General features: G+C 28.3%; 1 protein-coding gene across 2 annotated transcripts in view; it reads left to right on the forward strand.

Annotated features, from left to right (window-relative positions):
• LOC112595293 (serine/threonine-protein kinase NIM1-like) overlaps positions 1-12,577 on the forward strand; it is a 38,773-nt gene that overhangs the window by 20,541 nt on the left and 5,655 nt on the right. The window contains exons 1-3 of one of the 2 annotated variants that reach the window (XM_025340438.1): positions 6,511-6,907; positions 11,957-12,032; positions 12,142-12,294. In XM_025340438.1, coding sequence (XP_025196223.1) covers positions 6,878-6,907; positions 11,957-12,032; positions 12,142-12,294 — 259 coding nt within the window. In that variant the 5' untranslated portion in view covers positions 6,511-6,877. Of the gene's footprint in view, positions 1-6,510; positions 6,908-11,956; positions 12,033-12,141; positions 12,295-12,577 lie in introns of those variants that run through there. The other variant, XM_025340447.1, reaches the window with a different exon arrangement.

The raw sequence follows: 12,577 nt of genomic DNA on the forward strand, positions 1-12,577 counted from the left end.
ACCTTTTTTAGACTGTATTAAGTTGTATATATATACATAGTATTTAATATATTATTTATACCTAGGTACCTATATTTGTCTGAATTTTGCAATTCATAAAATTTTTTTTTTAAATTTCACGTTTTGTGGATTGCGATGCTATTATTTACTAAACTATTTGGAAACCAATTAAAACATCTTTACGACGAACTATTGAATTCGTGAAACTATTACGGCCAAAATGGAGGAGATTAAAATTACAATTGGTAAACTTTAAACACATTAAGAATGTATATTATCTCTAATTATAATTATATAATATATTCTTGAAGGAAGTAAAAAATATAAATTTTAAGTTCTTGAATAAATTATCTAACTCTATTCAAATAATAATTAAATTTAAAGACTGTTTTATATATTTCATTTTATACTTATAATAAGAATGCGGAAAAAATCTTTATTCAAGTTATGGAAATATACTACTTGCTGGGTTAAGTCATTATTATAAATACAACTGTAAAATTGTGTATTATAAATCCCAATAGCCTATGTTTTCACCGATAACTAAGTATAAAAAAAAAAAAGAAATTATTATATCAGTGCTTATTTCACTTTGAAAAATTACAAATGCTTTCCCTTTTGTTTCAAAAAAAAAGGGAAAAAACCCTAATAGAAAACCCTATTACAAAACCTTTTGCATTTAAACAATTGAAAAAGAAACAGATGCAGCAACATAGAGATGTTTTAAATAGGAAAACCATGAAAATTTACTAATAAAAAGCTTATATATACCTTGATCTCCTGAAAATCCTTAATATAGATTTAAAAAAAATGGCGTCGTGATCTTTTAACGTAATTCTCAAAAGATAACCCCAAGTTCAGTGTCACTAGTGTGTGGCTTCTTAACTAAGACACCTAACCTTGGGCCAAAGTGCCCAATATTTCAATCAAATTTAAAAATCGTCCATATATTAATATTGAATGGAATATACCTTGATTACCAAAATCAATTTTGGTTTATATTTTTAAAATAAATTTGAAAAATTAAAATAATTCACTGTGGTACACTCTATTGTTAAAAGTCTGTATGAAGTTCAACGTGAGACGTGTTGTGACTAGTATTATATATTAAAAATTTTCATGAGTTAATTGTAATTGTGTACTGAGAATCAAATGTTCAATTTACAATTTATAAAGTAAAACTTGCAATCATCTATTGTCGATAATATTATTCATTTATTTTTCTTTTTTGATTGTATTTTAACTTGAATGTTAACCCAACATGACTACTCTCTCAGAAATTATGTATGGTAGTGTGCAACTTATATTTTTCTATTAAATGTATATTAAAAGCACATTAAGCTTAAAAAAAAGTCTAATAGTTTTAATAAAGAAGACCAATAATAATATATGGGCATTACTTACTTTTGGAGTCTGCGCATGTATATGTATATTATAATAATTAGTACACGGTGATGCAAGATAATTTACTTAACGTAAAAAATTCATTATTTTAAAAATATTGGTTTTTTTATATAGCTTATTAATATGTTTAAACACGTGAATAATTTTTGAAAGAACGAATGTCTTATGTTAAAAAGAAAAAAAACCATCTGATATATGCATTGGATATATAATGTGTTTAGTAATTGGTTAATGGTTAGTAATAATTAATAAATGATAATTTGAAAACAAATAGAAATTCAAACATGTACATAGTATTTAAAATGGTACAGTTTACATTATTTTAATAATATTTTAATAACATTGTAATAATTAAAAATAATAAGTATCTTAAAACATCATAATTAATAAATAACTCAATTGAAAATTAAATTAAAAACATTAAAATTAATTGAATTTTAATGAAGTTTAATATTTATCAAAAAACTAAGTAATAAACGTAATATGTTATATTACCACCGTAAAGTGAAGTTGTGCGTGTAATGACTCAGAAGTTGCCTTCATTTGTGGTGGACGATGGTTAGTAGTTATTATTAATCAAATAACATTTTTAAAGTTAATTGTTATAATTAATTGGATTATATATTGTAAGTGTAAGGAAAACAGTCATTTGGTTTGTAATGTTTAAGGTATCTATTGACATAACGACGGATCTGAAGTATAAATGGATGTACCACCATCAATACAAAATATTATTGATTTTTACGTATTGTTTTATTAACTTGACGTTAGTTCTTGAATATATCAGTTTATACAGTAGTATATACAGGCGAATAAGATTAATATGAAGTATGAATGGATATAAATAAATGGCAAAAATATATTATTTTATCACAAAAGAATATTGTTTTTAAAAGTGTATAACTGTATATAGATCTACTATATACATTAGTGCGCATTACACATAATTACGTTTTATTAGATTTTAATTAATCACCCATTACGACCGTCTGGTGGATATCAATTTATTTTATTTTAGTCTATCATTCAAACTAGATACTTCAGATATATTGTTATATACCCACTCCTATGTTCTATACTGATAAATAACATGCATTTGTTTATTGTAAAGTTAAGAGTAGTAAATGGACGTGGAGTGAACATGATAATTTCATTGATTAATTTGATCATCAAAATAAATGCTCTATAATATATAAAAAAGTAATATATACATGTGTATACACACATGACTTGTATGTTAGGTATGTATTAAGTGTATAGCATATAATGGTATAACCATAATATTATGTGATGATATTTAACATGCAAAGTGCTATAATTAATTTTACCATATATATTATACGTAAATAAAAAATTTATCATTTTTATAATATAAAATAATTGTTACTATAATATTACTGTAACTACTATTAATATAGGTGTTGCTAGGCAATATCCTACACAGGATTTTTTTCACAGTAGGTAATAATAACAACTTTTGTAAAATTATATATTGTACTGATACTAGAGAAAAGAAGAATTTCGTAGAATTACATTTTTATGAAAGAAGACATTTCCGTCATAGTGCAGGGTAGGTGATCTTTGTCGGGCACCTTGTGTGTTCCACTGTTGTTATTATTGTTGAAATTATATTATATCGTTGCAAATAGTTTGCTATTCTGATTTTTTAGTTGTTCTTACTGAATTTGATATATAATTAAATGTTACATAAAAAAAAAAAAAAATTAATTTATTTTCATTTTAATTTGAATATTAAAAGCAAAACAATAATAAGCCTTGTTAGTTCTTAAGAAAAAAGTCTTCGGGTGCAAATTGATATATATAAAAATAGTAGCTTATATATAGGGTTATTATTATATCTAGTTATTTTAAACGGTTTAAAAAAAAATCGACTGACACCGATAAAATATTATACATAGATTATTATTACGTTGGAGTATAATAATATAATGTAGATCGTGTGTCGACTAAAAAAAATATTTTTGAAAAACTAATAAAAACCAAAGTTTTCGTTTATAATAGGTCGGTCATTCATCTCGGTTTCTTTTGCTTGTTCATTTGTTTTTATATTATTATTTTATTTATATATTACATATGTGACATTTTGGATAACTACCAAAATACCCACGCTTTGTTACACAACTGTAGCAAAATGTATATTTATATGAATAAAACTGTAATAAAACAAAGTTATAAACTTATTATTGATACTTAATTTTTGTATGATAAAGTGTTTGAAAAGTCAGCTTTTGGCGGACGTTTACCATTAAGTTATTCAAATGAGTGGTTTATATTATTCAATTATTTATTTTTTGTTTACCATTTACAGTATAATCAATTTGCATTTTTTTGTAGATTAAAACAAATCTTATGATAATTTTATTGTCTTAAAAATTTTCAAATTTGAAATTATATTCAATATGAACTTTTTTTTCGTAACTTCTTAACTATAATCTTATTACGAAGCTTATATAATGCTAACTAAAATATGACTATATTAACATAATTATTTTTGGCTATAATAAATTAATAATTTGAATAGTAGTTCGATAAAATTTAATATTTTTTGAATAGATAAATATAATTTAATTAGTAAAATATACTTGAATGTTTTGAATTTTATTATTATATTATTATTATTTGGTTATGTAATAATACATTAATAGTGGTCAGTGAAATAATAATTTTAATATTTCTTGACATTGTAGTTTATCTAAGAGTTATTTATTCCTATTTATTTTTTCACGGTATAATTATGGGTACATCGTGTATGCATGTAAATATTGTATTTTTAATTATCTAAATTATCCAAAAATTCTTAAATTATAGAGTCGATATTAGAAAAAAAAATTTAAGTAAACAAAAATAAAAAAGTTAAATATTATACACAGTAAATTATAGTTTAGTGTAATAAAATAATTTTGTTTGTTATCGACGGTAAACAACGGTACTATTAGTATTAAGGTTTCGCATTTCGGCCTTTGCACGGACACTCATTAAAATAGTACTTATGAAATTCGTAGTCACTGTTCTGTGTCACAACAATTTCCAAAAGAGACGAAAAACAAAGCGAATCGCGTTACGAGTGATTGTAATCGAATTGTTTTTCATACCATCCGGTTATGCAAATGTCACGATCGATAGAAATCGATGCTCGGAAAACACATTGTTCACCACATCGCCACCGCTCACCGGTCATGGTCATATCTGTATAAATCACTTGTATTTTACTTGTCTATAAATCATATAATGAAAGAAGACATATTATACTCACAGTAATATTTATATTGCATGTGTATATGTAAATAGTATAGCATGTTAGACGACGATGACGACTACTACACATCATTTGATGAGATGAAATTCAATCTATGTATTATATTATAGTCGGAGCAACGGTTATAAATTAATCCACTGAAAAATCTCAAGTTTTAATTTGTATAAAATAGTTCCCAGTGGTCGACGTAGAGGTTAAGTTAGGTATTCCTATGGGGGATAAAATCGCTCCACTTATTTTAGTAGTAGGTAATATTCCATTTTCTTTTCTTAATTTGGTTGAAATTATCAATCCCTCTTAGATTTTGAAAAATTATTTTTGTTTTCCTAATATTTATTGGTTATTTAATAAAAAAGTCAGAAGAGTCCAATTTGCGAGTGTACTAAATTTCTAACATATTTTGAACAATAAATTATAACTCTACGTATACTATTAAAATGACTTGGCAACCTATAACGATATGTTACGAATAATATTTATTTTCATTTTCCTTATTAACCAAATTATCGATCATAATATAATCATATGTACATGTAACTAAGAACGGACATAACAAAAACATAACTACTTAAGGTATCTAAACTTACGTATAGAAATTTAAAATGTACAATATCATATATTTTCATAGTTTTATAAGTCACTACACATTTTTTCTCTCAAAAATTTTAACATTTTATACCAATATTTAGAAAGTTTGCCACATGCACAAAGTTGTTTAGCCGCTCAAGATATAATTTCACGTTTACAATAATAAGAGTAGGGAATTGCGCCCCTGAAAAAGGTTAGTCATATAAAAATGGAAGGGAAATATTGATTTAAAAAAAATATCCTTAGCTCTGATTTACGTGTAAATAAGAAATATTTAAACCATAATTTACGCATATACAAAATATAGATTAGGTACCTGTGCTGCAATTTAAATAAAAAATTTAAAATAGGTTGAAATTTAAGGGAACTTACAATAATTTAACAAGACTAGTAAGTAGTAGATAATTATTAACAATTGAAATATGAGATATATAACAGCACAGGACAATACCGTAGTAACTAACAGTTATATTAAAACTTAAAAAATGCAAAACGTACGAATTTTCTGGATTAAGTAGTGTCATCCTCTGACTTATTTTGGCCACTTAATCGAATGGTTCACTTGGTCACTCTTTAAATCGACAAAGTTAGGAATTCACAGAATAAAACCGAGTTTGAGCTAAATCTGCCAACGATCAAGGACTTTCCTGGATCCATGCCACAAAAGAGTGACTCCGATGATAAAAAGCGCTTATACTAAGAAACGTCATGTTTCAAAAAATTATTTTTGATTTTATTCCGATCAATTTTTCTCGTTTCCCTGTTGCCTCGTCACGGTGGGATGTGTGTATTACATGCGATTTATGCGTGGTAATGCACTTAGATGCACGGAAATGTGAACTTGTGGTTCGCCAATTTATTGGTTTTAAGCGAAATAGGGATTAGGAGTCTTTTTTTTTTTTTATCTCGATAATAATACAATATATTTATATATAAATATCGCATTATCAGTGAACGGTACGTTGTTGAGTAAAAATAGAAAAACTAACTGACACTAATTATTTTCCACACGTGTACCTACCCGTGTATTATATTGTTATGTACTTAGCACCATTACCCCTCATATCATATCTTCTTTACCGCGTGGGTCATATACGTGGGTTATTATCACTATTATTAGGGCGATAAGACGCAGGACTCAAAGTGTATAGGTAAGCACACACATACACACACTCGCGCGCGCGCACACATTTACGCGTCGTACACGGCGTTTTTAATCTCGCGTACGGTCTGGTCGAGAGGCCAAACGGTAGACGTTTATTCGCTGCTCTCCGTCGCGGGAGTGCGAAGTTTGCGCGTTCGCAGTTATTTGATATAAAGTTTAGCTTACGCCGCGTGTTTTTCTGCTACTCGTTCTGCCGGGCGCACCTATGCTAGATTGTCTCGTTATCGTCGTTCCTCTAATAAAATAGTGCACACAATATACACATAATATTATGGTAAGCACTTTTGTTTTCTGTTGTTTCCGCGTCATAACAAGATGAACGAAACGTTGCGATAGATTCTGTACTGTCGTCGACGGCGCGTCAACGTGATATTATAATCATCGATCCGGATACCGAAAAATACGAGAATAATTTGCGATCGTGTTCCGCGGCAACGCAAAAGATGCCGAAACTCTGCTGGAGAAAACCCGTTGTGAGTACCTATATACTAGTACCTATATACAGTAAAACTTTTCTATAATAGACTCTCTATTAAACGAAATCCTTCTTATGACGGAAAATGTCAATAGTCTCGGTGTAAATAATATATAATTTTCTACCTCTCTATGACGGAAAACTCTTTATAACGGAAAAAATGTTGGTCCCAAACGATTCCGTTATAGAGAGGTTTTACTGTACTTCCTACGCGATACACAGTATCCTACAATATATGTATTAAGTCTCTGGCTCGTGATACGCGTATACACGTGCACAAATCGTATGCATTTACCTATTTATGGCTAGATCTGATTTGACTGTCCAATCGACATCGTGTTCTGTTTGCGTACGACAATAATATTATTTAGTATAGACTTACGTTCGGTATAAGCATCTAAATTAATTTGAATAAACGTCTACATATAAATGTGTACTGTAGTTGTAAACAACGGTTTAAAAGTTTAAAACTACCATCGGTTGTGGAAATAGTCTAAAATATCTAATTTAGTTATTTATAAATAGTCTCTTCCGAATTTCCATATAAAAAAATGAATATTTATTCCAAACAGCTTACACATGTTTGATTATGATATTTTAATGAACAGAGTTAAAGTTAAAAATAATGATATGATAATAAAATGCATTATTGTGTTGCTAGTGTTGCTATTATATATTTAATCTTTGGTGTTTATCAATATAAGTTAAAAAACAAAAAAATTAAAAACGGTGGATGAAAATTATCGTAAAATTATCATGCACAAGAACTTTACCATAACCTTAGATAAAATACTGTTTTTAGATTAATGTTAGAACAAAATACGCAACACGCATAGAACAAAACACAACAACGGTACTGCAACTTACAGTAAATAATTTATTTCAAAATGTATCCACTTATATAGGTTTTGAACAAGTTTATCAATATAGATATAATTTGTGTACATAACTGTCAGAAATTAATAATTCACGTTTCCATTAGTGTTAGACTATACTGTTTTAGTTGTATAGGTATTGTTATTGTATAATATAGTATTACATGTATTTTTGATATTTTGAAAAAAACATTAATGATCACATACAACTATGTTGATATTATGTTACAGCATATAAATATTAAAGTTTACATACCTTTTATCGTAGTATAATGTAATATGGCGACTGTTGCATCCCGTTTGATCACTCTAGAATGACAACTTTAATTCTCTGGTTAGGATTTCCCATTGTTTGCTGAAAATTCAGAAAATTCGATCGGCGTAGCGTTCGCGTGATAAAATATAATATGATATTGTTATCGTATATTATATTATTATATAGTCATGAAAAATATCAACCCATTAAACTCAGTTGAAGTTTATTAATTTATCAAAAGAAAGAATATGGGCACATAAATATATATGTATACACCTCATATGATTAAAACACAAACAGCAGCTTAGCTTGGTACAATAATGACGTACATAAAATGTATTATAAACTTTACGTACACGATAGGCAACCGCTGTCATTATGGTGTCCATGAAAAATTTCTCTCGATTTCCTGGATGTTTCTCACGAAAAGAACTTTACATAATATTCTACTTCAATATTTCTGAAGAGAGTTAACGTTTCTTATATACATGTGCATAGGCGCGCGCATGGTTGCAGCACATGCAGAGCATAGGCTGCATCTGCTCTTTCTGTAACGCCAAACTTTTTTTTTTAGTTTTTTTGCGTGTTCGTGATATGATTATACTCTATGTTTAAAATTAAAACAATAATAAAATAGATATTTATTTTTGGTGTTGATAAATAAACAATGTACCTATTGGCTAAAAGTTTTCTGAAAATGTTCCTTAAAATAAAAGTTATCAATAGACATCAACAAAATAGAAATAATATGTGTTGTACTTGATCGGGAACTCTGAGCACGCCTATGTACAGTGGTTTTATTAATCTTAAACAAATATGATATTTAATAATATGCCTCAATTGTGCTTCTAGGTGAGTAAGGATCCACCGAATCCATATTATGATATATGTAACAATTTAATTTGTTACACGCGGTCGTTACGTTTTAATATAATTTTTGTTTATAACTTTAATCAGACTTTAACACTTGTAGCTACGAAAACGAGAATACATTATTATTATTCACCATACGACCTTGAATTGAAATTTAGAATAGGTTATGAAACGGATCTACTAGAGCGCTAATCACCGCGTAACGCAGTTGAATTTCACCTTTAAAACCTGTTTATTGTGTTTTAAGAAAATTCCGAATATCTCGCTGGATAGAAATCATTGTCCACGCTCTTCCGCGTTTATATGTGTTGGTTTTTTTTGGAAGTATGTTTTTAAAAGTGTACTTTTATTATTATTCGTTCCAAATATCTGAGCATCAAAAAATACATCGTACAATGATGATTTGTAATAATCGCTATTCGTTTCCGGAGGAATGCGATCGAAACAAAAAATATGTCAGCATATCGTGTATGTATATATCAGTATCCGCAAATCGACATTATATGATTTTATTTTCTAGAAAATAATATTTTGGAGGTTTCGTAATGCCTATATTGAAACTTGTGTTTGGAGGTGATCGTAACTTATCCAATGCACATTTTAAATAATCCTTAATATTAATTTAGTAAGTTTACAAGTACACCTACTCATGTTTTTGTTTGATTAAAACATTTATAGAAAAATTCAAAAATAATTATCACAACTATATATTTTATTATATTATGAATAAAATTGTTTACAAAATTCCAATTTGCCGTCAACCGACTGAATAATGTAATGATCTTACGTATACGTAAGATTCGAGTTTAGATCATTATGGTGTTATATTTTTGTGGAAAACCTTTACGAAAAATGTAAAGCGACAATAATGAACAATAATATATTAATATCATTTGTATTATGTAATATTATGATGAGATACTATAACAGAAAAACACATTCTATCTCAATATCTTCTGCACCAAGGAACCACGAAAACCAATATGCGTCATATGCGTTGTTTTGAGGACAATCAAATGCATTATTGTACAGTGCCTCCATCCTACGTATCACATAGTATACTTCATCAAAAAACCACTAACAATCAAAGGCAACTGTAGACTATGAACATTTTTTAAATAAATTAATGTTTTTAAACAATACACAACCTGTTTTACCACCAAGTATAATGTAACTAATTAAATACAGATATTCTAATGTAAAAATTCTAAAATTAAGAATAGGCTAATTGTTTTTGTAATAGAATCCCTATTATATTACTTAATATATATATATGTATATATGTATATTTGAATAAATTATACTGGTCAATATAATATTGAGTTCCCGACTCTCAGTTCTCACCCTCTTCTTGGTCTCGAATCGTCATTTTTCTGCAAGCCTTTACGTATATATTTAAATTTTAATATAATGGAAAGTATATCGAACTTTTCTAATGACTATAAGGTGGGAGTTACTTTGTTTAAAAACAATATAGTTTGGTCTTACTACTATAGAAGTATTGATAATCACGCCACTGATTTATATCATTACCGTTCTCGTTTAAGTACATTATAATATTTTTTTATTTTTGTTTTTTTTTTTACATTTTTAATATTCAAGTACAATCTATATATTGTTTGAATAATAAACATTTTATGTGATTATAAAAGTATTATAGCATGATTTCTTTGACGAAAACCTCTTGCCCACGTAACTTTGCGCACGTCTTCTCCCATCGATAGAGATTCATCGACAAGTTCGGAGTGATGCAATTTAATGTTAGTTACATATATAGGTAAATTATTCGTTTTTAATTTACTCGAGGGACTTTATTTTGGGTCTCCGAGCACGCTGGCTAATTAGGTCTCTATTGCGGAATAATATTATAAAACTATTATGCAGCATAGTGTATTCGATTTCCCGCCGCTTGGATTTCGATTTCAACGTCGCGTATTCATATCATGTAGATGTATTAATTTATTATGTCTGTGCGTGAGTAATTATCACGTTAATTAGAACGAGACTAAAATTGAGCTGAGAATGTTGAACATCGTACACATTGTTGCAGAATTTATTATCTAGGAAAAATAACGTATCGATGACGACATAACCACGCAGTCAAAGTACCTACAAAAATATATTGCTGTGTTAACATAAAATAAGGCTAAAAATTATCTATTTATCGCGTCAAAGTAATTTTATTGACCATTTCTAAGTTAAAATGTTACGAGTATAAATCATTATACACAATACTGTCTAGGTAATACGGATTTTGGTCAAAAGTGTACTGTTATCGCAGTTAAAATAGATCAAAATAAAATACATTTATCGCCACGCTGACCGCTCAGAATCTATAACTAAAAATAAATAATAAATGCACATTAATAATAATAATAATAACAATAATGATAAAATAATCGAAGGAACTAGTTTATAGAGTGTAAAACATTTATGTCAAATAAATTTTTTTTTCCCGAACCATTATAATTGATATGTAAAAAAAAATACCATTAGCATTATCGGTATATTATAATATAATAGTTATTGTTTATTACGTCCGATATAATAATAATCGTTATAATAAAGATTATATACGTCAGACATAATTCATGGCAGTTGCTTTTTGCTTTCCATGTCTCGCGTGTTCGTCACTATAATACAGTTTATAAGTACTTATGTATAAATATATATGAATGTTTGGGGGGTATGCCTAAGTACAACGGTGCGTGTAGTTATTATTATTATTATTATTATTATTACCACCTATATATAAATATAGGTAATACAAGTATAAATTGAGTACAAATGATTTTATAGATAGGTATTTAAGTATAAAATGCACATCGTACCGTATCAATGGGACTTCTCTGTATACATTGAGAATGGCGTTAGTGTAGAAATAAACTATTATACTGCACTATATATTATATAATAATATTATACTTCTCTACTATAGATACTTATATAAAAAAAATAACAACAATAATAGGAGAAGGGCAGGACCACGAAGAGTGCGAATATGTGTTCTATACGTTACATTATATGTTTCGGTTTGTTTCAGAGAACACGCGATGACGTTACGACGATGACCTTGTGCGAGTCTTCCGAGGAAAAGGCGTCTCCAACAAAGTTAACAGGTAAGTCCACGCACGAACACTTATATGAATTATAAATACCGCAGCTACCGATTTAGCACCTAGCTACGCCGTTTTGTTCATGTTTTTGTTTTTTGTTTACTGATTTTAGCATACCGAAAGGCGATCGATAATTTGGACAACGACCGGAAATGGCAAACCGATACGGCCGTAGGAAAAAGGATCGGTCTGTACAAGCTGAGCGGGGAGCTGGGCAAAGGCAATTTTTCACAAGTGAAAACTGGATACCACGAGTTGACCAAAGGTACATATGTTCCGACCTTGACTGATTAAAGAGATCAAATGAAACACTTTGACAATAATTATAAATGACACTAAATAATCAATAATTTTAAAAACACATAAATATTGATTCGCTTTATTTTTATTATTAAGTGCAGCCTATAAAGTATAAGCATAATGTACACTTAGTGCTAATAACTTTGAGTAATCCACAAATTACATTTTGCAACTTTGAATGCATTTTTTTTCAGTATCAAGTTTTGATCACCAGGCTATCCTTTTTTATGTTTATATGTTTACTTTGT

Source organism: Melanaphis sacchari, unplaced genomic scaffold, assembly GCF_002803265.2.
Source record: "Melanaphis sacchari strain LSU unplaced genomic scaffold, SCAv2.0 Contig0_pilon_pilon, whole genome shotgun sequence".
Taxonomy (NCBI): Eukaryota; Metazoa; Arthropoda; class Insecta; order Hemiptera; family Aphididae; genus Melanaphis; species Melanaphis sacchari.